Below are 26,179 nucleotides of genomic sequence, written 5' to 3' on the forward strand. Positions count from 1 at the left end.
TATGATAAGAATAGAACACGTTATTTATGCTATATTAAATTCTAATGTCAAAAAGATAGCGAAATTTGTGCTTTTGGTTATCTTTCTAAAGTAGCAAATACAATTTTGAAGTAATGTTTTTCTTCTCAAGTCTCAATTAAAGAAAACCACTGAATAGAGTATAGAGGGACAAAAAAATAATGTGACACTTGTAACTGCAATTTGATATTTGGTGGAATGAGAGGTGAAATGAGTTAAGACTCTTACCGGCTGGATACATTTTGATAGCATTTTAAAAGACTGATTTGTTTTATTTTGTATCCAATTTTCATAATATCTGCAGAAATACTATCAAATTCTATGTTTAACAAACTTGATTATACATGAAGATCTCACACAGTCAGCTCTATTCTATCACCTTGTTCAAATTTTCAGGAGCCGTGGTTTTTTGCATCAATGGATTTGTCTTTGAATTTTGGAATTGTTTATCTTTTTTTTTTTTAAATCTGTGAACCAACATAATAGAAAATTATAATGTAAAAATATCTGGCGATTTTTAAGATTTTTCTTATGTATCCTATGCATTTTTGGCATCTCATGATGTTAATAAGGGCCCCGCTAAATGTTGGATGCCCTATAGTGATCAGTCTGTCCGTCCGTTCGTCTGTCCGTCCGTCCGTAACAAATTGTGTCCGCTCTATATCTAGAGAAACGTTATGATTTCAACGTTTATACTTGATAAACTTGACATGTATATTAACCAACACCAGAGGGTGTGTCATAATTTATGTACAACTTCCTAGGTCAAAGGTCAAGGTCAAAAACTTTGGTTTCAGTAGACAACCCCATGTCCTATGGTAAAGATCGTGTCCGCTTAATATCTTGAGAACCGTTATGATTTCAAAGTTTATACTTGACATGTATATAAACCAACACCAGAGGGTGTGTCATAATTTATGTACAACTTCCTAGGTCAAAGGTCAAGGTCAAAAACTTTGGTTTCAGTTGACAACCCCATGTCCACACGTTATTCACAGTTTATACTTGACATGTATATAAACCAACACCAGAGGGTGTGTCATAATTTATGTACAACTTCCTAGGTCAAAGGTCAAAGGTCAAGGTTAGAAACTTTGGTTTTAGTTGAAAACCCCATGTCCACACATTATTCACAGCGGGGCCCACAGAGATGGCTCCCATCTCAATGCAGGGCTTGACAATAACGCTTGTCCGATTGTCCGGTACTAGAGGAAAAAAAGGTCGGACAAGTAAAAGCCATATCAAGCTTGTTCGACGGGACAAGTAAAATCCAACTTTGATGATCAAAGTAGTAAACAAAAAACCAGAACAGAAGATAAAAACAAGTATCAATTTGATATGTTTACTTGCAATCGATAATTTAAAACTGGTTCTTTGTCAGATACTTTATAATAGATTCTGGGAAACAAGTCTTACCAATCATCCAGTGGCTTTGTTATAAGGTGACCAGACAGTTCGGCACTGGTTCGGTTGAAGACATTTCGAGACCAATACAAACCAGTACCTTGTTTCCCTATGTTTTTCTGTTGCTTTATACTAAATATATGATTAGTTTTATTTAACAAAAATAATTTAAAAATGAAATGAAGAAATTATTGACCATGACATTCAGAAAATCATATTTGATCATATTTAGACAAACAATATTTGATTGTGTTTGAATAAACATTTTTTATATATTAAAAACAAAGCTGATTGTAGTAAGGCATTAATCATAATAATCAATATTCTATCAACATAAAAGACCAGGATACAAAACAAGTGAGTGTAGACGGACAGGCATACCAGATCTAGACTGTGCCTGATGTGCAGAGTCTGATACACTTTGGCATTGATGATAACTAGAACCTAAGTCCTTTGACTAGACATGACAAGATTCAGTTGTTCTTGACTCATATTTTTGAAAAGGATATCAAGAGATATAATCAAATTCTGATCTATTGTTTTAATTCATTTTGTTTCATTGAATCAACCTTAAATGCAAAACAGGTTAATATAAAGGTTTTTTTTTGGACAAGTTGAAATTCCATTCAGACAAGTAAGTTTTGGTATGTACTTGTCCTATTGGACAAGTTGAAAAAAAAGTTATTGTAGAGGCCTGCAATGATATCTAGTTTCCACAGCTTGTATCTCAAAAACAAAAACGGTTACCCCATTTTTATTTTATTTTCTGCTGTACTTTTACAAGCAGAATCCAAATGTGAAATTTAAAAAAAATCTGTGGTGTGGTTAAGTATGTACACTTTGCCTTCATTGAAACTTTGCCTTTTTATGCCCCACTTAAGGGCATAATGTGTTTTCGTCTGTGCGTCCCTTCGCTCATCCTTTCATCCATTCGTTCGTTTGTCTGTTCTTCCGTCTGTCCCACTTCAGGTTAAAGATTTTTAAAGGTCCAGTGAACATAGAAAATGATAGTGCTAGTGGGGCATCAGTGTACTATGGACACATTATTGTTTGAAATTTTTATAGAAACAACGTATTTGTTGTCTTGATAACAGATAATTTATGTATTTTGTATGCATGGAATTTGTTGATATGCCATAATGTGTGTCTATATTGTTGTATGGTTGACTCGAATGGCTCATTAAAGCTTGAGTTATATAAAAGGATATGTTAGATATATATATATATATGTCAATGAGATAGCAAACCAGTAACAAAAGTAACCAAAAGACATCCAATATGAATCTTGAACTCTTACAGTTTATATTTTATTAACATGCAGTGTTATATGAGGTATTATTTTTGTTTAAAGGTATTTCAGAATTATGGAAGTGGGACAAAGTTGACATGAATGTCACAGTTGGTAAAATTGAGAACATCAATGTAACATTGGAAAGCTTATTTTTTATGAGAGGTTTTTTGCCAGATGAGGTATGATGTAAAAGATAGATATAAGAAGATGTGGTATGAGTGCCAATGAGACAACTCTCCATCCAAGTCAAAATTTATAAAAGTAAACCATTATAGGTCACAGTACGGTCTTCAACACGGAGCCTTGGCTCACACGGAACAGTAAGCTAAAAAGGACCCCAAAAATTACTAGTGTAAAACCATTCAAACGGGAAAACCAACGGTCTAATCTATATAAAAAACGAGAAACGAGAAACACTTATGAACCACATCAACAAACGACAACTACTGAACATCAGATTCCTGACTTAGGACAGGTGCAAACAAATGCAGCGGGTTTAAACGTTTTAATGGTACCAAACCTTCACCCTTTTTCTGAAACAATAGTGTAACATCACAACATAGAAAGACACACTATAAAATATCAACTGAAATAGCTTAACTCAATCAAAGGACATATTAACACCATTGAACATACACTGAACAAATGAATTTGACCTATGATACAATGTAAATACAAATAGATAAACTAAGGGAAGAATAATAAAAGTAACATGTTATATTGGTATGAAAAGTTAAACAATTAAAGAAAAACAATATGCTTGAACAAAAATATCAGCCATTTGCAATAACTTTAAACACAGGTAAATGAAAATAATTTTGTTGTTAGGTATACGTGTACAGTTCCAATAGAGAATGGAAATATTTTTACAAAATAAATAATTTTGATGTTCATAGTACGAAATGAAAATTTATAGTAATACCAAACACTTACAAAAGCTGGTACATAGACCAGATATAACCCTGAATAACATTAAATAACAAAAAAGCAATACAATTAGTAACAACAGGTCAAATAAACAAGAAAGTACGATTTGAGAGTACTCGCAGTTACTGACAGCTAGTTAAAAGCCAAAACAATTAATAAAAAATCATGCATCAGAGACTAAAATCAACTAAAACACATCCCAGGGATTTAGTATTTTAACGTCATGGACAGTCAAAGAAGACATGACTAGTGCAATGCCAAAAATAAATGTATCAACAGACAGTAGGATAGTTAGGAGTTTAACCTCTTTATAGATCAAAACGAACGTGGGTGTGTCTTTATACATCCCGTTGGAAAAGAATACAAATTTAGTTATGTTTTAATTTGCTGATGACAAAATCGATATTAGTGCCAATGTAAACTATATTCAAAGATCTAATTACAACATTGGTAAGATAACCTTTACTAATAAGTTTGTTTAAAGGTTCGATGAGTTTACATGGATCACATAGTGATTTCCTCGCTTTAAGTACAATATTACCGTAAAATTTAGGAAGTGAAATACCGTTTTTAATCATTTTTCTACAAGTACAGCCAAATTTACTAATCAAATCTTTGTATCTATGAAAGAACTTAGCAAAAGTTTTACGTAATTTATGGTAACGAAATCCCTGATTTAATAATTTACCAGTGATGCATTGATTACATTAAAAATCTATGACATCAGTACACACACGGGCATAACGAATGAGTTGGGATATATAAACACCGTATGATGGAGCCAAAGGAACATCGCCGTCTAAAAAAGGAAAATTAACAATAGGGAATGAAAAATCGTCTCTTTTGTCGTAAATTTTCGTATGGAGTTTTCCTTTAGAGAATGAAATGTCCAAATCCAGAAAAGGACAACTACTGCTGTTTATGTTAGATTTAGTTAAAGTAAGTTCAATTGGGTAAATTTCGGTAGTATATTTAGAGAACTCTGGATTATTTAACGAAAAAATATCATCTAGATAACGGAAGGTATTGTTGAATGTATCAACCAAATGTAACAATGACGTGTCTTTACTGAGTTTGGTCATAAACTGAGATTCATAGCAATACAGGAATAAATCTGCTATTAAAGGGGCGCAGTTAGTGCCCATAGGAATACCTACTACTTGTCGATACACTTTATCGCCAAAACGTACATATATGTTGTCCAGGAGAAAATTTAAAGCTTCAATCATATCTTCACATTTCCAGTAAGTGTATCTAGCATACTTTCCTTTTTCGTTACAGAAAAAGGCTTTAAACGAGTTACAGTAAATAAATTTGTAATGAGATTTTTCAAAAGACCATTTGATTAAATATGAAAACTTTTTCTTGATAAGATTGTGTGGAAGTGTAGTATAGAGAGTAGAAAAATCATAACTGTCAACAGAATTAAAAGGACCATCAAAAGCATGTACTTTATCTAAAACCTCTAAAGAATTTTTAACACTCCAAAAATAATTAATACCATTATTTTCATAAGCTTTATTACAAAAGTTAATAACAAGTTCTTTGATAGTAGTAAAGGAGGTAGTTAGAAGCACTGATAGATTGGTAGTAGAACACTTACTAGATGCGGAGATGAAACAGAATTTAAATGGTTTTTTGTGCAATTTAGGTAACCAGTACATAGTAGGGACTTTCAAATGTTCGGAAGAGGCTTAAAGCTGGTTAGTGGCAGTGATATGCTGGTTTACAATTTGACTCTCTGTGGAGCGTATGGACCTGAATGTAGATGAATTTGTAATTTCTTTTTGGAGAACTTCCGTGTAGTATATGCGTCACACGGACCCTATTACTAATTTCAGAATTGTTTTCAAAATGAGATATACGAATATTAACAGTATTCATAATTTTATTCAAATAACTGTCTAGAGATTTTTTATCAGATTTTTCACGTTTACACCAATTTTTACAGTAGACAGACAGAGCGTCTTTAATGATCTGACGATTTTTTTATGAGAGGTTTTTTGCCAGATGAGGTATGATGTAAACGACCATGTTTTATTCATTAAGCTAAATATGTCATCATTAAGACGCATGCTATGAAGCTGATTAAGGGATTTACATGCAATTTCAAAGCCATGCAATTTTTAGCTCACCGTTCCGAAGGAACGGTGAGCTTTTGCCATCACTTGGCGTCCGTCGTCGTCTGTTGTCGTCTGTCGTCGTCGTCCGTCTGGTGTAAATTATTTCAAACATCTTCTCCTCTGAAACTACTGAACCAATTCCAACCGGACTTAAGCTGAATGATGCTTAGGGTATCTAGAATAATTTTGTGTTTTATTTACTGTTTCGTCAAATAACATGGCCGCCATGGCTAAAAATAGAACATAGGGCCGGGGTAAAATGCATTCATTAGGTGAAGTTCTATCAGCCCTGAAATTTTCAGTTGAATCTAACAACCCATTGTTGGATTGCTGCCACTTAATTGGTAATTTTAAGGAAATTTTGCAGATTTTGGTTATTATCTTGAATATTATTAATGATAAAGATAAACTGTAAACAGCAAAAATATTCAGCAAAGTAAGATCTCCAAGTAAGTTCGTATGACCAAAATTGTCAATTGTCCCCTTAAGGAGTTATTGCCCTTTAAAATCAATTTTTCACAATTTGTTCATTTAGTTTGCTTACTTTAAAAAATCTTCTCCTTTGAAACTGCTGAATCAATTTCAGCCAAACTTGGGCTGAATGAGTTTCAAAGTATCTAGTATAAATTTTGTATTTTATTTTCTTGTACGTCAAGAAACATAGCTACTATGGCTAATATGAAACATAGGGGTAAAATGCATTTCTTTGATTTTGAAGAAAATATGACAGATACAAAAAACTTTTCAATGGAAGTTTTAAGTATCTCTTTAATAAATGAACATGGTTAGCACATGCATCACCCAGTGGTGAAATTAAAGGTTTCATTACAGGTTTCATGCTATAATTTATTTGCCTTGTGTTTGAGCTAATTTTGACATGATTGAACTTAATTGACAGCTAATTTTATTTCAATATATCACTTTTGTAATGTTTGAAAAAAAAATCATATTTCATTTTTTATACGACCGCAAAAAAAGTTGCATTTGTATAATGCTATCATGGCTTCGTCGTCAGTTGTGTTGTCTGTGTCCTTGTTGTCGTCGTCCGAAGACATATTTGGTTTCCGGACAATAACTTAAGTTTAAGTGAATGGATCTCTATGAAATTTTACGAGAAGGTTCAATACCACAAAAATAAGGTTGGAATTGATTTTGGGGGTTATGGTACCAACAGTTTAGGAATTAGGGACCAAAAAGGGACCAAAAAGAAACATTTTTGTAGTTTCCGCACAATAACTTGTGTATAGATCTCTCTGAAATTGTACCACAAGGTTCCATATCACAAAGGGAAGGCTGGGATTGAGTTTTGGTGTAATTGCCTAATCTTTCAGGAATTAGGGGCAAAGAAGGGGCCAAAAACAAGCATTTTTCTTGTTTCCAGACAATAACTTGTGTTTATATGCATGGATCTCTCTGAAATTGTACTACAAGGTTCCATATCACAAAGGGAAGGCTTGGATTGAGTTTGGGGTAATTGGCGGGGGGGTTAAAAGATTTGATTTTTTTTTCAATTCTGTATTTTACTTATAAATGGACTTTCTTTCTACACCACTGTTTCATGGAAACACCCACAAACCTGTAATATAAGGCTGTTGGTTTTTTTTCTTTGAATTGTTTCTCATTTTTTCATGTCAAGCTTTTCATAGCCGACTATACAATAAGGGTTTTGTCAATTTTTGAAGGTTGAACAGTGGCCTATAGTTGCTTAAATCCATATTATTTGGACTCCTGATTTTATATAATACTGTATGAAGGCCCTATGAAAAATGGGGAAACTTCTATTACGACAAATTTAGAATTCTCCATACACTTTCACTGTACAAAAACACTCATCTAGAGAAGGAATTTTATAATGCCTTTCCTGTTCCAATTTAAATTTAAATGGAACAGCTCTGATCTAAAGAAACAGATGGGAACATAGTAGGAACATAATAACATTTAAGGCTGTTGAAAATAAGTACATACAGCTGTTACTTTTTCTTTCCTTTATTAGTCCTCACCATTGACTTATTTTATATTTTAGTTTGATCCTATTGGAATTGTGAAGGAATATTTTCCTTTGTGAAAAATCCTAACTACTTAAACTAGAAACAAAGTGTGTTGGTATTAATACAGATTTTTTTTTGTAGGTGATTGATGCTTATTTACATCAGCTGACTGTAGGATTAACTGGAACAATTTTTATCAACAGTACTATTATGACAGCCATTGCAAACAGGCAGACGGAAACACATGGCTGTTTACAGGAGGTATAGAAAAAAGTTCAAGGTTGTGAGATAGAAACATTTCAAAGATACAAATTTGTGAAATTTTTTTAAGAAAATTAAAGCTAATCAAAATCCTTCTCACATGGAGATCTTCATATAAAAACAATTGTTTTGTATAATACAATGAGACTAGTGTGTAATCTTTAAGAGGATATTAACCTTCAAACCTTGTAGCCTGTATTTGACATTTTACAAAAAAAGTTCAACAATAGATAATGGGTAAAACATTTGGAAGAAAATCAGAATCTTTTCCACAGGCATATTTTATGTAGAAAAAAAAACCTTTGAATAAAATCATATGAGACAATGATCAACAAGTTGCTATGAAAAGCAATATTGCCTGATTGGGTACCTGCAGTTTTGATGAAAAACTGTGCTCAATATCAAGGTAAAACAACTAATTTGTTATAAATTATTGTTTTTAACAATTATATATATATATTTATTGCACCACAGGTAAATTATCACGTTGTGATTGGTTTGATGCCATCACGTGGTGACCCCTTATGGATCCGTAGGGGGTTAGTAAATTTCATTGGGGGTTCATGACGTCACGTCTACTGTTAATGGTGACGTCATCTATTTATGTTGTTGTGTTTCATTGTTTATTTTTCTACAAAATGTAGCAGAAAAAGTACCTTTTGCAATAAATTCTTTATACGGTTCACTATTGACCCCCTATGGACCATTAGAGGGTGAATAAAATCCATAGGAGATTCGGCTTGTGGCCTCACCCCTATGGATTTTACTAACCCTCTATGGATCCGTAGGGGGTCAGTAGCTAACCATATAACTTATAATATATATTACATATGGTGTAGCATTCTACTGTTTTTATTGGATATGACTATCACATGTTTCAAATAGATATAAGATGTGGTATGAGTGCCAATGAGACAACTCTCCATCCAAGTCACAATTTGTAAAAGAAAAACCATTATAGGTCAAAGTGCGGTCTTCAACACGGAGCCTTGACTCATACCGAACAGCAAGCTATAAAGGGCCCCAAAAATGACTAGTGTAAAACCATTCAAACGGGAAAACCAACGGTCTAATCTTTATAAAAAACGAGAAATGAGAAACACTTATGATTCACATCAACAAACAACAACTACTGAACATCAGATTATATTGACACTCGGACTTCGTCCTTGGTCCATATAATCTGAACAGGTCCAGGTGTAATGTATTGACCTCGTCAAAAGTCAATAATTAATAAATAATTATACGCAATTTATTGCGTCAGGTATAATGTTTTTGACCCGTCCATCTGTCTGTCTGTCCATCCGTCCGTCAGTCCTGTTCATGTCATCACAACTTCTCTGAAACCACACAGCAGAATTTCATGAAACTTTGTAGATAATAAGGACATACGATGTAGATGTGCATATCGACAGGAAATTATGATTCATTTTTTTTCTAAGAGTTATGCCCTTTGAACTTATTGGCCTCAATATACTACTGCAACAGTTTGTCATCGCAACTCCTCTGAAACCACACAACAGAATTTCATGAAACTTTGTAGATAATAAGGACATACTATGTAGATGTGCATATCGACAGGAAATTATGATTCAATTTATTTTCTAGGAGCTATGCCCCTTTGAACTTAGAATTTTGGCCTAAATATACTACTGCAACAGTTTGTAATCGCAACTCCTCTGAAACCACACAACAGAATTTTTCATGAAACTTTGTAGTTAATGAGGACATAATATGTTAATGTGCATATCCGCAAGAAAATTTTTATCAGTTGACTTTTGTAGAGTTATGAGTCTTTGAACTTAAGAACCTGGTGAGATTTTGTTTGTCCAGTGACAATGTGGGGGCGTGGGGTATGTGAGGGTGCTCACAAAGGTTCTTTAATTAAGAAAAAAAAATGATCAGCTATATAGTTTTAACTTTTGCAATTAAGACATTATACTTCAATGCAAAATCTATTCAAAAGACTTTATTTATAGGTCAACTTCCAGGAATATGACTGTGTTATTGGTGCAGTGAATGAGGGAGAAAACCACTGGATTCTTTTGGTATGTAATAAATAAATTGCATTAGTAAGTTTTTAAAATGTCCTAGATGGCTATATGTATATTGTCCCCTGCACAACACATTGATAAGGAACATAGAAATACCAGGCGTCCGTCTGTCTGTCTGTTTGTCCAGTTTTGTAAGCATGCTAACCTGTACAATTCTTGCCAATTTTTATGCCCCCGTAGCGGAGGGGCATTAGGTTTTATCCTTGTCTGTCTGTACATTCGTCTGTACGTCCCAAAATTGGTTTCCATTCTCTAACTTTAGTTTGCTTCAACCAAGTGTTATGAAATTTATACACAATGCTTATTACCACAAAACACAGATCAAGTTTTAATTTGGGTAGCGTCACTTTTGCCATTCTAGAGTTATGCTCCTTTACAAATGGAAAAATTGCTGAATTTTTTGTTTCCGTTCTCTAACTTTAGTTTGCCTCAAACAAATAATATGAAACCTATATGCAATGCTTATTACCACAAAACATAGATCAAGTTTGAATTTTGGTGGCCTCACTTTTACTGTTCTAGAGTTATTCCCCTTTACAAATGGAAAAATAGCCGAATTTTTTGTTTTTGTTCTTTAACTTAAGTTTTCCTCAAGCAAATGTTATGAAACTTAAACACAATGCTTATTACCACAAAACACAGATTAAGTACAAATTTAGGTAGTGTCACGTTTACCATTCTTGATTTATGTCCCTTTATAATCTTATATTTTCATAGGGGTAAATAGTGACCTTACACTGGTCATTATGTTATGCCATGAAGCACATTTCATTGAAAATTGGTATTGATGATGTTGTTTCTGCCAAATAAGTAAATAACTTTATATAGTTTTATAATCTTATAAAATAGGAAATTGTGAAGGTGTGTAGATGTGTTTGACACATTGAAAACCATTGTTTAAAGTTACCAAGTTAGGAGCTTGTAATTCAGTGGTTGTCATTTATTGTTGTTTATCATATTTGTTTCTCATTCATTATTTTGTAATAAGTTTTCTCATTTGCATTGTTTTACATTTGTCATTTTGGGGGTCTCTTATAGCTGACTATGTGGTATGGGTTTTACTAGTACTCACTATTAAAGGCTATTAAGTGATCTATAGTTGTTAATTTCTGTGTCATTATGTCTCTTGTGGAGAGTTATCTCATTGGCAATCCTATCACATCTTCTTATTTTTATGCTCTTTATGAATTTGCTGTGTTCAAAGGCGCTTTCTCTGATTATCTTAAATTGAAGAAATGTATGTTATATAGGACATTGTAGGAGAATATGCAGTTCAATCATGTACTACGGGTAGCATTTTATTTTGTGTCTTCATGATTTATACAAATCTCGCTTCATCTTTTAAAAAAATTTACTTTGAGCCATTTTGTCATAATTATTTCTTATCTTGAAGATTATTTTACCTCAAGAAAAGATGATTTGTTATTACAATCCTATGGGTGAAACATTCCTGTCACTTCATACATTAATGGAGAACTGGTAGTAAGTAAAACTATTGTCTTAAAATATTATTTTTTTTAATTCTATCTTATATTTCACAATTGCTCTTGGAGTGATACAGTGTCAATTGGGCAATAGGGGCAGTCGATCATATATGTTTCATAAAAACACATTTTAAGAATGAACCAAGTATCTCCTTGAAGCATTGTGCAACCCAGAAATAAAAAAAGATAAATTGAAGAAGCTTTATTATAGCTATTTTCATAATTTCCCCAAATATAAAGTTGTTTCAGGACTGGGCAAATACTTTTTCGATCCAGCATATCTAAAAGTTAATTTGCAAACACCTTTTACCTATGTATTATTATGGAAAATAAGAAACGATAACTTTTTAAAATTTACACTAATAATTGGGCCAAATAAGGACCTTTTTTCCCATAACTTCTATGCTGTCACTTTGACAACTCATTTCAGGTACTGTGGATTCATTTATTTTCGTGGGTACCAATTTTCGTGGATTGAACAAAACTAACACTTTCGTGGACATTTAATTTCGTGGTTCTGCCAAAGTCTGCATACAAGCCTATGGAAAATTTGTAATTCGTTGAACATTTAAATTTGTGGTTCACCTGTACCCACAAAATCCACAAAAATTGGTTTCCAACGAAAAATAATGAACCCACAGTATGGTTTAGAGATAACAAGAGATGATTGCATTTGTTTTTTAATTATATACCACGTTATCATAGGTCAACAGTTTGGTGTTATTTACAAAATCTGGAGTATTATAGACAAGGCATTAATGGTAAATAAAAAATTAAAAAAAATTAAAACAGTGCAGAAGTACAATATTGATAACTAAATTGAAAAGTATGTTACTGAACATTTCAGCTTCTTCATGAAAGAAAGGTCAGACTTCATGCTAGATGGAAATGGAACCTGGCGGTTTAATGTGCTTGATCATTCCAAACAACTGGACAGCATTTCTTGTGGAGTATATGTCCTAAAGGTAGGATTAATTCATGAAGTTCTGTTTAAATGCCAGGTAATTTTATAATCATTATTTGCTTATGGCTTGTGGATTTTACCACTTATTTGATTAGATAGAAAACAGTAAGTAGTTGTAATTTTAGAAATTTTCACTTTTCATTGATTGAGGCTGATTCTTTTTGAAATGAAAAAAAAAGTTATGTGTGTTATGTATTGTATGTAGACAGATAACGTTTTGCATCATTTATTATAATAATTTTTTAGCTACAAGGAATAAAAGGCTCAAAAATCATACTTTTTAATATTTTTTTAAATATTTCACTCTGACAGACAGTTTTCAATATTCATTTAAAAAGCTAAAAAGGACCAAGTGAGCTTTCCTCATCACTTGGCAACTGTCTTCCGTGGTCATCGTCTATCATAGTCGTTGTTGTTGTTGTAGTCGTTAACTTTTTACATTTTGAACTTCTTCTGGAGAACCACTGAATGGAATATAACCAAACATGGCATGAATATTCCTAATGAGGTACTGATCAAGTGTTGTTACTTTGTAGGCGATCCATCACCCAAGATGGCCACCAGAGAGGGACTTAGTTTAACATAGGACCCTATGTGAAATACATACAAATTTTTTAGAGAACCACTGAATGGAATGAAAATAAAAATGGCAAGAATGTTACTTATGAGTTGCTGACCAAGTGCTGTAACTTTGTAGGCAATCCATCATTGAAGATGGCTACCAGCAGGGGACACCATTTAACATAGGACTCTATGGACAATACATACAAATGTCTTCTTTTAGAGAACCACTGAATGGTTTGAAACCAACTATCGCATGAATTTCATTATGATGAGCCGACCAAGTGTTGTTACTTTGAAGCCGATCCATCATCCAAGATGGCCTCCAGAGAGGGACTTAGTTTAACATAGGACCCTATGTGAAATACATACAAATTTTTTAGAGAACCACTGAATGGAATGAAATTAAACATGGCAAGAATGTTACTTATGAGTTGCTGACCAAGTGCTGTAACTTTGCAGGCAATCCATCATTGAAGATGGCTACCAGCAGGGGACATCGTTTAACATAGGACTCTATGGACAATACATACAAATGTCTTCTCTAAGAGAACCACTGAATGGAATGAAACCAAACACAGCATGGCCATTCCTTATGAGGTGCTGACCAAGTGTTGAAACTTTGAAGCCAATCCATCATCCAAGATGGCCGCCAGAGAAGACTTAAAGTTTAACATAGGACCCTATGGGAATTACATACATGTAATGTCTTCTTTTAGAGAACCTCTAAATGGAATGAAATAAAACATGGCAAGAATGTTCCTATTTTAACATGATTTCAAAAGACAAAGTAGAATCAGGTGAGCTACACAGGCTCTCAAGAGCCTCTAGTTTAGTATGAAAACGACTTTCATTTTCAGGTTGTTTAATAACTGTATATAAAAGACAACTTGCTATTTTAGTCATTTGTTTTCTAGATGGCTGAAATGTTTCTTTCTGGTGGTGATGTTCAGTTTGTTATGACAGCAGAAGATCTTAATCAGTATCGACTGCACATTGGGGCTGTCATATTAAGACAATGTGGTGAGAATTCTTGAATTATTATATATATAGATTAATATTTCTTATTATTATACTTCACGTCAAAATGCCAGATTTTGATTGGACTATATGAGGGAGATAATTAACTCTATCCCATGGCCCAGCGGGAGACAATTTTTTTAATGTCACACTCTTGTGCAGACCTATCAAATATAGATAACTTAAAGGACAATGAATTGAGTTTACATTAATGAATTAAAACCAATGCTCAAGGTCTTCGTTTTAACCTCAAAAGAACTTTTTCATAGACTGCTAAATTTTAAAACATTGTCTTGCTTCACTTCTGTTGTTTTTCTTATAAATGTTTCCTTGTTATTAATGTGAGTAATTTCAATTTAGAATTTAACAGTAAAAGACAATAATGACAGAATATTCAGTATATTGAATTTAATAACACATAGCTAAGAGGGTGATAGAGCAAATTGATACCGCTGGATAAAGCATTGTCAACCTTGGCTTCGCCTCAGTTGACAAATTATTGTTTTCTCAGGGTAACAATCTGCTCTCTCATTGCTCAGCTCAGTGTTATTTATATATTATAATTCAGTGTATTTCTTTTTGGTAAATATTTATGATACAGTATCATTGATAATAAGTGCAGGTTAAGTAAATCTTTTTTGTTATAAAAATAAAGTGTATCAGTAATTTGGACTTTAAAAATCATATTTAGCTTATCTTGCATTAGTGAAAAATAACTATTTAAAGTTAATTTTAAGTTTTTACAAGTTTAAATAAGTCTATATGTTTTTATTTTATAAAATTTAATGATGTATTTTTAAGGTTTATTAAATGTACACCAGTCTATTGTTTCAAAGAGATCAGTCAAGGTATGTTATGACTTAATTGGATAGATCTTTATTTTTTTATAAGGGTGTGCTCCTGAAACAAAAAACTGCTCAGACAGAATTATGAAGAATACTAAAATCAATACTACACAAGTGTTTTGCTAACCATTACCAATTGGTTGCCTGATATAATGATGTCCTGTCTTAACTCAATTGTGACATGTGCTCATGGTCTTAGATGGAACAACACAGAGGGAGGGTAGGACCTTTATCGGGACTCCGGGATCGGGTGTTTTTAAGCTCTGGATTTTGGGATTGATCCTTTCAGGATCCGGGAATTCTTTTTTCGAATTTCGGGATGTCAGGATTTAAATTTTTTTAAATTCGAGACCTCGGGATTCCATGTTTTTAATCCCGGGATTTCGGGATCAGGACCCCTCCTATCCCCCCTCAACACACCTTTAAAAGAAAAATTTCTTTTTAGGACAATATTAAAGTATAGGCCCAGATTTATACAGGGATGATTGTCAATGAGACAACTATTCATAGACCAAAGGACACAGATTTGAACCATAACAATTCACTGTACTGCTTCCAATAATGAGCAAACCTCATTAGTCGATTCTGCATCATTCTGTAACTCCTTGTAGACCAGAAATTATTTTAATAGATGTCAATGAGACAGCAATCCAACCATATCTTAAACAAACAAAAAAAGACCAAAAGAGAAGTTTAATATTTTTTTAGTTTATTTGTTGCAATGAATTACATTGATTTCCCAGTGAAATAAAAACTGATAATTTCTTATGTGAAATAAACGCAGTTATTTCACTCCTTTGACCTCATACAACAATAGGTGTTGTTAAGACGTTGTCGAAAGCAAATTGTGAATGCTAAGAAAAAGATACAGTTCCTAATATTTTCTACTTTAATCCCATTAAAAAGACCATTGTCAATGTCATAAAAAGAATAACTAATCAAAGAATTCAAATATGAAAAATATTCAACTGGTGACCGAACAACACTGATAATTTATTTATGTCCTACGAGCACTTGTGAATTAATGAACTAGTTGTTTGGTCACTCATTGAATATTTTTCTTTATTTGAGTTCTTCGATTAGTTATTCTATAATTCATTATCATTTTCTCTTTAGTCAACATGTGGAATCACCAACTTGCTGTCTCCTGGACAGAATACAGAGTTAGATAGTGGTACTAATGAATCACAGTATTCAGGAATTGTAAAGTTATCTGATGGCATTAGTGTCCAACAGTCTTCTAAGGTTTCACAGTCATCTATTGGAAACAATAAGGTGATATCATCTGAAACTATACAGACAGAACCTTGTACTGAAGAGACAGAAGTATCTTGTAGTGACGATGGAACAACTCTTGCAGGCAACAGGGTAACTTAAAGAATTTTACATTTATAGGATTATAATTTGGAGTGACAACAGCAATTTAATGACTTTTACAGCAAATTTGTGTCACTCTTAGATTACATAAGTGTTCTTTTATTTCAGCCACATTTCTTTTATGTCATTTTTGGTTTGCAAACTCATACCTATGTTATCTTGTACCTATAACAGCAAACATGTACAACATAGGTTTGAACCACCTTATTTTAGTGCACTAAAATGGTGGTAGAAGTTAAATATATAAGTTTAACTGAATAACTCAGAAATCTGTAAAAAATAGATAATTAGAAAGTCACAATGACAAATTTGTAGCTGATTGTTCCTCTGCTAATTGAATGAAAAAAACAAAATGTATATTTGTTTTGTTTTGGTATGTTTTTGTTTTGTGTTTATTTACATTTGACTAGCAGCCATGATGACGGCTCATATCAGCTTGAGTTTTGATAATGAGGAATTTTATTTAATAATAGATGTTTTATAATTAATTCCAAGCTGTTAAGTTATATAATGCCAATCATAATTTGTTGATTAGATTAAATAATTGATTACACACATAATCACACAATTAAAGGAATTTAATTATATATTAGAATTGTAGTAGAAAGTAATGTTAAAATAACAAGCCAATTCAATTTAAGTTTATGTTACTATTAATAAAGAAATTCAATAAATATATTATAAAGATTTGCAAAAATCAGTTCATAAAACATTTGGATATTGAATATTTGAACAGTATGAGTTGGCAGAGGTACCAGTTAGCATAGGTACGAGTTGCAATTGACCTTTAGTGTAACAAGTTGACATGGTACTAGTTTGCAATCATACAGGTTGACTTGCTTCCCTCACCTTTCTTGATCTCATTATGAAAACAAGGAGATGTGGTATGATTGCTAATGACACAACTATCCAACAGATATTATGTACAACATTTAACAATAGGCAAAATCCTTGCTGTAAATATTGTAAGTTTTTCAAGACCCTGGGGGTGACAAAATGTGAAATCATGATGAATTCAAACAAGAAAATCAAAGGCCTAGTTCAAGCTTAAAGAATGAAACAAAAAAACAAACAACTTTGAATGACAATTACCACCCACATCCACTGGATTACAGGCTTGGGACAGGCACATAAAAAATGTTAAAGATAATATGCTTATGAGCTCTGTATCATCTTCTCAAATTATGACAATGGTGTAACAGCAAAAGACAAAAACAAACATGTGTACTGGTATAAATGTTCCAGTCTTGTTAGACATAATTTTGTTGTTGTATTGGCTTAGATTTATTTAGCAGTAACTGCAAGTACTCTTAGATGAATATTTAGCTTTCTTAGTACCGTGAAAACAAACAAGAGCTTAACCTTGTTACTGTTGACACCTAAGACATTTCAATGTGTTTGTGGTTTGTTAAAAGAATTTTTGTTCAAACACAAATTTTCAGTTTTGGTTCAAATAAATCAGCATGAGTCTCAATGGTTGTCTTTTATGCCTTACATGAGTTTGTGTAGTGAAAGAAGGTTTGAGGATGATGTCTAAACAAATGTTTCATATCACCCCTATAAGGTTGACAATTCAATCACATGCAGTTAACTACTGTAAATTCAGAAATTATTGTGATGTTTTATTATTGCGAAAAAATGCAACAGGGTTATAATCGCAATGATTTAAACTCGCATTTTGAAATTTTTTATATGAATTAAACAGGATTTTTCTCAATATCGCAAAGATAAAATTGCAATTTAGGCTAAAATGACAAAATCGCAATAATATAACCTTATCCAAGCATCATTTATGATGTGAAGGATAAGGTGCATTATATGAAGAAGCCTAAGGGCTTCGAGGGTTAATAATTGAACCTTTACTTTATGTGAAGGTCGCACGCCTTTCTTCACAGCTCGCTGGTTTTTAAATTGACCAGTACTATATAAGTGGAGGTACACCTGTAAGCGTCCTCTTTTTGTAGATAGGCTCATAGCCTTGGAAATCATGTAACATTTATTGCCAATAAAAAAGGGAGGGCATCTTTATTTAAATTGCATAAAAAATATAACCTGTTGCCCTTCTGGTACATGATAAATAAAGGGAGGGAACTTATTAACCCTCGAAGCCCTTAGGCTTCTTCATATAATGCACCTTATCCTTCACATCATAAATGATGCTTGGATAAGGTTACATTATATTTCACAATCCCGGGCTTTGCTCGGGTTAATAATTGAACTCTTTATAGCCGCAATAAATGCAAAAAACCATAAATAAGAGATATATGACCAATTAATGAGCAGAAGTCCAAAGAAGAAACTAAAAAGTTGTCTCATTGATATATACCTTTACCATAAGCTGTTGCTGTCTCATTGATATATACCTTTAACATAAGCTATTGCTGTCTCATTGACATATATAACTCTAATACCTGTCATGAACAAACATCTCTATCATTTTCTTAAATAAATATACTAGTGTTTTTTAAATATTTTAATATCCCACAATTATACAACAAAATTGCATAAAATACTATGAAGTTCTAACTATCAAAATGTTCAGTTCTATCGCTATTCCACAAACACAGTATAATCATTAACGGATAAATGTTCAAGTTCCTCATCAACACATTACTAGAATATCCATCTGTTTAAAGTCTATTAGTTCCTCAAACCATCATATCCAACGGTATCTCAAACATCAACAATACTTCCAATAAAAATTCCATACATGTTTTGTAATCTACATGTAAATAAGCTGATAGAATATCTGACGACTGTATCTGGTTCCTCCAGTTCCTGTCAACCTGTACTGTCAGACTGCAAATTAGAATTAAATACTGAGTTCACATAGTGAGAATTATTTTTCTTTTTCTCAACATTTTTATAATAAAATTTTTTGAATGTTTGAGCTGATGCCCAGTTTGCTGTTTTGAGTATATCATTTAACGACATACCTGCATTAAGAGCAGCACTCGAAGATGCTGATCTATATGAATGAGCTTTGAATTTAGAAATATCTATACCAGAATTAATTAAAACAACCTTAAGCCATCTGGCTATTGAACAGCTGGTAACTGCTTTCAAAGTTTTAAAAGATACAAACAATTTGTTACTCTTTCTAACATTTTGTGTTCTTAAAATATAATGTTTTAAAGTTTTTAGTGGACAAATTTCTGGTTTACAGAAAGATGCAACTGTAATTTCTTGATTTAAATTTTTTGGTCTGCTTGTTTTTAGCAAAGTGCCAATCTTAAAGACAATTGAATTATCTGAACAATATGCTAGTTTCAAATTTAGACTGCTAAGTGTTTGTGATCTCTGTGCTGTTGCTAGAGCCACCAAAGCTACACTTTTCAGAGTGACCATCTTTAATGACAGATCATTAAGTGGATATAAAGATCCTAAATACTTTAATACTTGGCCTACATCCCATGTAAAAATGTATCTTGCAACTGGAGGTCTCATGTTGAAAATTCCTTTAAGGAATCTTTTAATGAAATAATTGTTATCAAAATTCTTGTTCCCTATTATTGTCAGAGTCTGACATATAGCTGATTTATGGGAACAGACACAACTGTAAGACCTCCCATTATGAAATAGAATGGACAAATAATGCAAAAACTGTTTTACAGTTGGTTTAAGTGGATTAATCTGTTTTCGATTACACCACAATAACCATTTTCTCCAAGAGTATTCATACTGAATGTTTGTAGATTTTCTCCAAGATTTGGATAAAATTTTTGTTGTTTTTCCCGAAAACCCTTGGCTATGGAGATATCTCCGGATACCAGACAAGCGATAAGGAATAATTTTCTTTTGTTCATTTGGTGTTTTTGTTGGTTGTGAGCTAAAGTTAGCAAATCTGAACACTGTGGCAATTTGATTGGCGAAGCAATCAACAATTTTAATAGCTTTGGAAACCATACTTGTGTTGTCCACAGTGGTATAATCAGTATAACTTTTCTTACCTGATCGTCTTCGATCTTCATCAACACCTTGCTGATCTGACTGAAAGGAGGAAAAATATATGGTTTTAAATTTTGCCATGAAAAAGAAAATGCATCAGTTGCCCAGGCTTCTGGGTCTGGATACCAACTTACATATTTTTCCAACTGTTTATTCAACCTAGAGGCAAATAGATCTACATCTGGGATGAAAAAATGTCCTATTACTTGACAAAAAATTGACTCTTTCAACTTCCATTCTGATGTATCTTTAAAACATCTTGATAAATTATCTGGAATTAAATTTTCACTACCAGGAATATGAACTGCTGAAATATATACATTATTTCTGATACACCAAAACCAAATTTGTTTTGAAATAACTAACAGGGGTATAACTGAACCGCCCTGATTGTTAATGTAACTGACTGCTGTGGAACTATCTGTTCTTACTCTAACATGAGCATCCTTAATATGGTTACACAAAGAAATTAAACCAAAATATATAGCTTTTAGTTCTAAGACATTGATATGCAAATTCTGTTCGACTAAATTCCAACGACCTTGTGTTGAACATGAAGTTTTGTCAAGGAAGGCACCCCAGCCTTTCATCGAGGAATCTGTATGTAAAGAATGACTAGGGGGATCCTCCCTTATCAATTTTCCATTCTCAGAATTAACATTTGCAAGCCACCAACGAATTTCAGATCTACTTTCTTCAGAAATGATCATATTTGCATTGTAGTTCTTATTTGATTTTATAAGAGCACGAGTTTTATCAATATCTAAGTATCTATGGAACAGATGAGCATGCGTAACTGCATATCGAGCAGATGAATACAAACCAACTAATTGTGCTACATGTCTTATCAATATATTCTGAGGCTTTAAAACATTATTTGAAATTTCAATAATTTTCTGTATTTTATCTTCAGGTAGGAAAACTCTAAACAAAACTGAGTCTATTATGTATCCCAAAAATGTAATCCTCTGTGATGGGATAAATACAGATTTTTCCATATTTATATTAAAACCAACTGACTGAATGAATTGTTGGACTTTCTTTGTGTTAATAACACTTGTAGAAAAACTTTCAGCTTGTAATAAAGAGTCGTCAATATAAAAGTATGAATCTATTCCTATACTTCGAATGTGGGAAAATATGACCTTCAAAATTTTTGTGAAAACTCTGGGAGCAGATGCTAATCCAAAAGGTAAACACTGAAAAGCATATAATTTACCATCCCAAACAAATTTTAAAAATTTTCTGTCTGATTCCTTAATTGGAACTGAAAAATATGCATCAGTCAAATCAAGGGATGTAAAAAAGTTCCCTCTTTGTATTCCTTTCAAGATTAAATCTAAATTCTCTTGTTTGAAATGATGATAAGTGACAAATTCATTTAAATGTCTAAGGTTAATGACAGGACGAAATTTTCCACTTTTCTTTTTTACCAAAAACAAATTTGAAATAAATTCACCATCTTCATGACAGACTTCTTTTATTGCACCTTTTGATAACAATTCTGAAACTTCTTCCTGAATTAAATTAATTTCAGTATCATTGAACTTAATAGGTGTAGGAATTTTTCCTTGAAAAGGCTTTTTATTAAACTCAATTTTATGCCCCATCACAGTTGACAAAACCCATTTGTCATGTGTTAAAGTTTTCCATTTAGAAATAAATTTTTTAAGTATACCAGCAGTTTTTATTTTTCTACTGCTTACCTTTAATACTTGTTGAATTTTTTCTGGCCGTAGCCTCTTCCTTGGCCTCTGTTTGAGTATGGAACCCTTTGATTTCCATGTCCTCTGGAGTATCCTCGTCTCCCTAAAAAACGACCTTGTGACTGATTGTAAGGGTATCGGCCTCTGCCACCTCTGTAACTATAACTTCTCCCTGAGATGTTTTTGTTTATCTTATTCACTTCATTTATTTGATTTAACTTCTTTCCAATTTCATCACCAAAAAGATTGGTACCAATTTCTTCATTCTTGTTACACAACTGGTGGAATTTTCTGTCTATGTATGGTTTGAGCATTAGCTTCCTTTTAACCGACAACTCAAAATGAGTATTGCAAAGAACAGTCATAGCTTTAGACACAGCTTCTCTCATCAACTTTATGTCAGGTTTTTTAGTTTTCAGAATACCTGCCAGAGTTATCACAGGGATCATCCCGTATGCAAGAAGTCTCTGAAGATTCTGGAGACCTAAATCAGATGATTTTGTCTTGCGGTCTAAAAATTGCCATATTTCTGGGTTAACTGGCGGCACAACAAGGCTCTTGCAATTTGAGGGCACCTTCAGTTCATTGACCATTGACGAAACATCTGTTTTCTTTTTACAAATATTGTCACAGACTTTAGAGATGGATTCACATACCTCTTCACCAAATCTTTCATCGCCTTCGAAAATACGGGGCAATTCATAATCAAAATCATTATTCTCATCTGAAGAGACTTCACTCTGATCATTACAGTTACCATTGTTATTGTTACATGTATCATAAACAGGATAATCAGACTCTTCTTCTTGGTCAGAATACGGATTATTGTGAATATTCTCAGTCCTAGCCGTCTCATTATTTTGTCTAGTTCTTTGCAGACTATTGTCTCTCTGTGTGTTCCCAGTAAGGGTGGACCTCAAAGAATCTGTCAACCCTTGAAATAATGATTTTATCAGTTCTGTATTGTCAGTTTTTGATTTTTTAGCCTTTGGTTTAGTAGTTTTTGTTTGTACTTTTGGTTTGGCTTTCTTTTTCATAGGGCTTACTGTCACTCTACTACCCGAGGGTATTTCAACTGATTCGGAAGTTTTACGTTTAAGGGCCTTGCCCTTTCCGCTATTCTTTACACTTTTTCCTTTTCTAGAGGTATTCTTCTCAAGAGACTTGACCGGTGCTTGTGTAGCGGCCATTTGCATTTCGTGTGTAACTTCCGGTTCTTCCGGAATGTGCACGGTTTCAGCTCCGCTTTTCTGTGGGGTCGAAAACCCAGAAAAAGAAGCATCTATTTCTTCTTCAGATGCGAAAAGCTTTAAAACTTGCTCATCGTTAAGTTCATCATCAAAATTATCGTGGTCGGAGTCGGACTCACTGTCACTCAAACTATGACAACGTGACATTATTCAGTGTCGGATTTTTATATCTCGACCAAATTACTTTTTATCAATACCGAGTCGGTAATTTAAAGTTTAAGTAAATAATCTTAACAGAGTCTGTTAGATCTTTACAGGCGTGCTGCCTTTAAAATAAAGAGGACGCTTACAGGTGTACCTCCACTTATATAGTACTGGTCAATTTAAAAACCAGCGAGCTGTGAAGAAAGGCGTGCGACCTTCACATAAAGTAAAGGTTCAATTATTAACCCGAGCAAAGCCCGGGATTGTGAAATATAATAGTTAAATGCACGCAATAATTTCTGAATTTACAGTAAGTAACATCCATTAACCCCTACATTACTAAAAAAGAGATTCTTTCAACAAACAAACATTTTAATTGAATTTGGTATTTTTTTTTACACAGTAAAACATTATCTCAACTTTTCCTTTTGGATTTTTAGAGTGATGATGGTGAAAATGAGGAGGAAGCAGTACATGTAGATGACAACAACAAAGGATTAAAGGGTAATAAATTTTTTAAGTTTTTTATTATCAGAGATGCAGATCTAGAAATATGAAATTGGTGACTGTTTGACAATTCTTTTAATTAGGTGAAAAAAAACTTTGGGTAAATAATATTTTCACCAACATTATTCTTTACGGTGATGTTCTTTTTGTTCAAAGACTAGTTTAATGCAGAAAAGCAGAGTAAAAACATATCTAACAGACAAAAACTACTTCCACAAATGCATGGCTGCCAACTGTAAAAAGGAAGTTGAAAATCTGGATCTGATTTTAGAACCAGTTACAGCTGTATCATGGCTTGCTTATTAGAAAGAAAGAAAACGAAAAAAAATTGCTGGCCCTCCATCTTTGTTTTTTTGTCTCGCCTGCAACAAAAGTCGCAGTATTTCTTCGCATTATGTGAGACATGTATTACTATCCAGCGGCAATGGCGGCATCACAAAAGCAGTGGCAACTGCGTCAACTATTTATATGAAGCCTTATGTTTCGGAAGATTGAAGACCTGGATGCTTCATATCTTGTATGCAGATACCTTATGTTAAGAAGTGTCCGTTTGTCATTTGTCCAATGTCATTGACCTCATTTTTATGGTTCAGCGACTGCTTGAAAAGAAATTGAGTTTTTTATATGACCGCAAAAATTTGCTTATGTTCATATAATGCTTTGATGTTGTCGTCATCGTTGTCATTGTTGTCTTTGTTCGCGCCTGTGTCAGCTTCGTTTGAAATCACATTTGGTTTATGGACAATTACTTTAGTTTTAGTGAATGGATCTCTACCAAATTTTACCAGAAGGTTAACTAACTTCTTAAAAGCTTTATATTTTAGAAGGTGGAAGACCTGGATGCTTCATACTTTGTATATAAATCCTCTATAGTACGAAGTTTCCGTCTGTCACATGTCCATTGTCCTTAACCTCATTTTCATGGTTCAGTGACTACTTGAAAAAAAAAGTTAAGATTTTTTGTAATGTTAATTTCTCTCTTATTATGAGTAATAGGATAACTATATTTATTATGTGCGTACCTTGCAAGGTCCTCATGCCTGTCAAACAGTTTTCACTTGACCTCAACCTCATTTCATGGATCAGTGAACAAGGTTAAGTTTTGGTGTTCAAGTCCATATCTCAGATACTATAAGCAATAGGTCTAGTATATTTGGTGTATGGAAGGGTTGTAAGGTGTACATGTCCAACTGGCAGGTGTCATCTGACCTTGACCTCATTTTCAGTGGTTATAGTTAAGTTTTTGTGTTTTGGTCTGTTTTTCTTATACTGTATGCAATAGGTAAACTATATTTGGTGTATGGAATGATTGCAAGGTGTACATGTCCAACCGGCAGGTGTCATCTGACCTTGACCTCATTTTCACTGTTCATTACTCAGTGTTAAGTTTTCATGGTTAAGTTTGTTTCTTAGATACTATAAGCAATAGGTCAACTATATTTAATGCATAGATTGATTGTAAAGTGTACATGTCTGTTTGGCATGGTTCATCTGACCTTGACCTCATTTTCATGGTTCATTGGTCAATGTTTAGTTTTCTTGGTTAAGTCTGTTTCTTAGAAACTATAAGCAGTAGGTCAACTATATTTAGTGTATTGAATGATTGTTAGGTGTACATGTATTTCTCGTTTGGTTTTTCTGACCTTGACCTCATTTTCTTGAATCATGTTGAGTTTATGTGATAGTTGTAGTAAAGCATTATATTTAGGACTATCAACATAATATCAATGGTTAGTAAAGAAGGCAAGTCATTTCAGCGTGTGCACTCTTGTAGTGTTTTGGTCTGTTTTCCAAGTAATAGCTCAGCTCTAGATCTATTTGGTGAATGAATTAATTGTTAAGTGTACATGTCTGTCTAGCAGGTATTGTCTGACCTTGACCTAATTTTCATGGTTCATTGATCAATAATACATTTTCCTATACATTTTGTCAGTCTATGAGATACTATTTTTCAAGTACTTAAGCAATAGGTCAACTATTTTTTGGTGTATGGAAGTCCTAGCCCAGAATAAATACAATAATCCACTGGTATCAATGTAAGAATCTATATATATTACTGTTGGTATGCTTGGCTGTCCTTCAGGGAATTTAATTATACACAAATTTCATGAACATTAGAGGAAAAGAGATTTGTGAAATGCAAAATGAATTGCATTCCAAATCGAAATACAGAAAAAATAAATGAAATAATTAAGTATAGATACATGAACTGATGTTAGTTCAAATGTTTAAGATTTGAATCGAAAATGGCCATCATGGCCAGTCAAAGAGCCTAAATGAATTAAACTTAAGGAATAAACTTCTAAA

General features: G+C 33.0%; 2 protein-coding genes and 1 long non-coding RNA gene across 5 annotated transcripts in view; 2 read left to right on the forward strand and 1 right to left on the reverse strand.

Moving 5' to 3' along the window:
• Positions 1–26,179, forward strand: part of LOC127717947 (uncharacterized) — a 373,820-nt gene that overhangs the window by 108,209 nt on the left and 239,432 nt on the right. The gene's annotated exons all lie outside the window — the stretch shown is intronic.
• The window catches only part of LOC127717946 (uncharacterized), an 89,726-nt gene that overhangs the window by 32,067 nt on the left and 31,480 nt on the right, over positions 1–26,179 (forward strand). Inside the window, exons 12-20 of the mRNA XM_052223826.1 lie at positions 2,774–2,892; positions 7,893–8,012; positions 9,992–10,060; positions 11,460–11,548; positions 12,398–12,515; positions 13,993–14,098; positions 14,897–14,943; positions 16,057–16,308; positions 23,806–23,869. Coding sequence (XP_052079786.1) covers positions 2,774–2,892; positions 7,893–8,012; positions 9,992–10,060; positions 11,460–11,548; positions 12,398–12,515; positions 13,993–14,098; positions 14,897–14,943; positions 16,057–16,308; positions 23,806–23,869 — 984 coding nt within the window. The remainder of the gene's footprint in view (positions 1–2,773; positions 2,893–7,892; positions 8,013–9,991; positions 10,061–11,459; positions 11,549–12,397; positions 12,516–13,992; positions 14,099–14,896; positions 14,944–16,056; positions 16,309–23,805; positions 23,870–26,179) is intronic.
• On the reverse strand, positions 18,776–22,723 carry LOC127717949 (uncharacterized). Its single transcript, XR_007989479.1, has 3 exons — positions 21,972–22,723; positions 20,268–20,307; positions 18,776–19,116 (listed from the first exon to the last, which is right to left on the reverse strand). It is a non-coding gene; the product is annotated as an uncharacterized LOC127717949 (long non-coding RNA).

The sequence above is a fragment of the Mytilus californianus genome, unplaced genomic scaffold, assembly GCF_021869535.1.
Source record: "Mytilus californianus isolate M0D057914Y unplaced genomic scaffold, xbMytCali1.0.p SCAF_10, whole genome shotgun sequence".
Taxonomy (NCBI): Eukaryota; Metazoa; Mollusca; class Bivalvia; order Mytilida; family Mytilidae; genus Mytilus; species Mytilus californianus.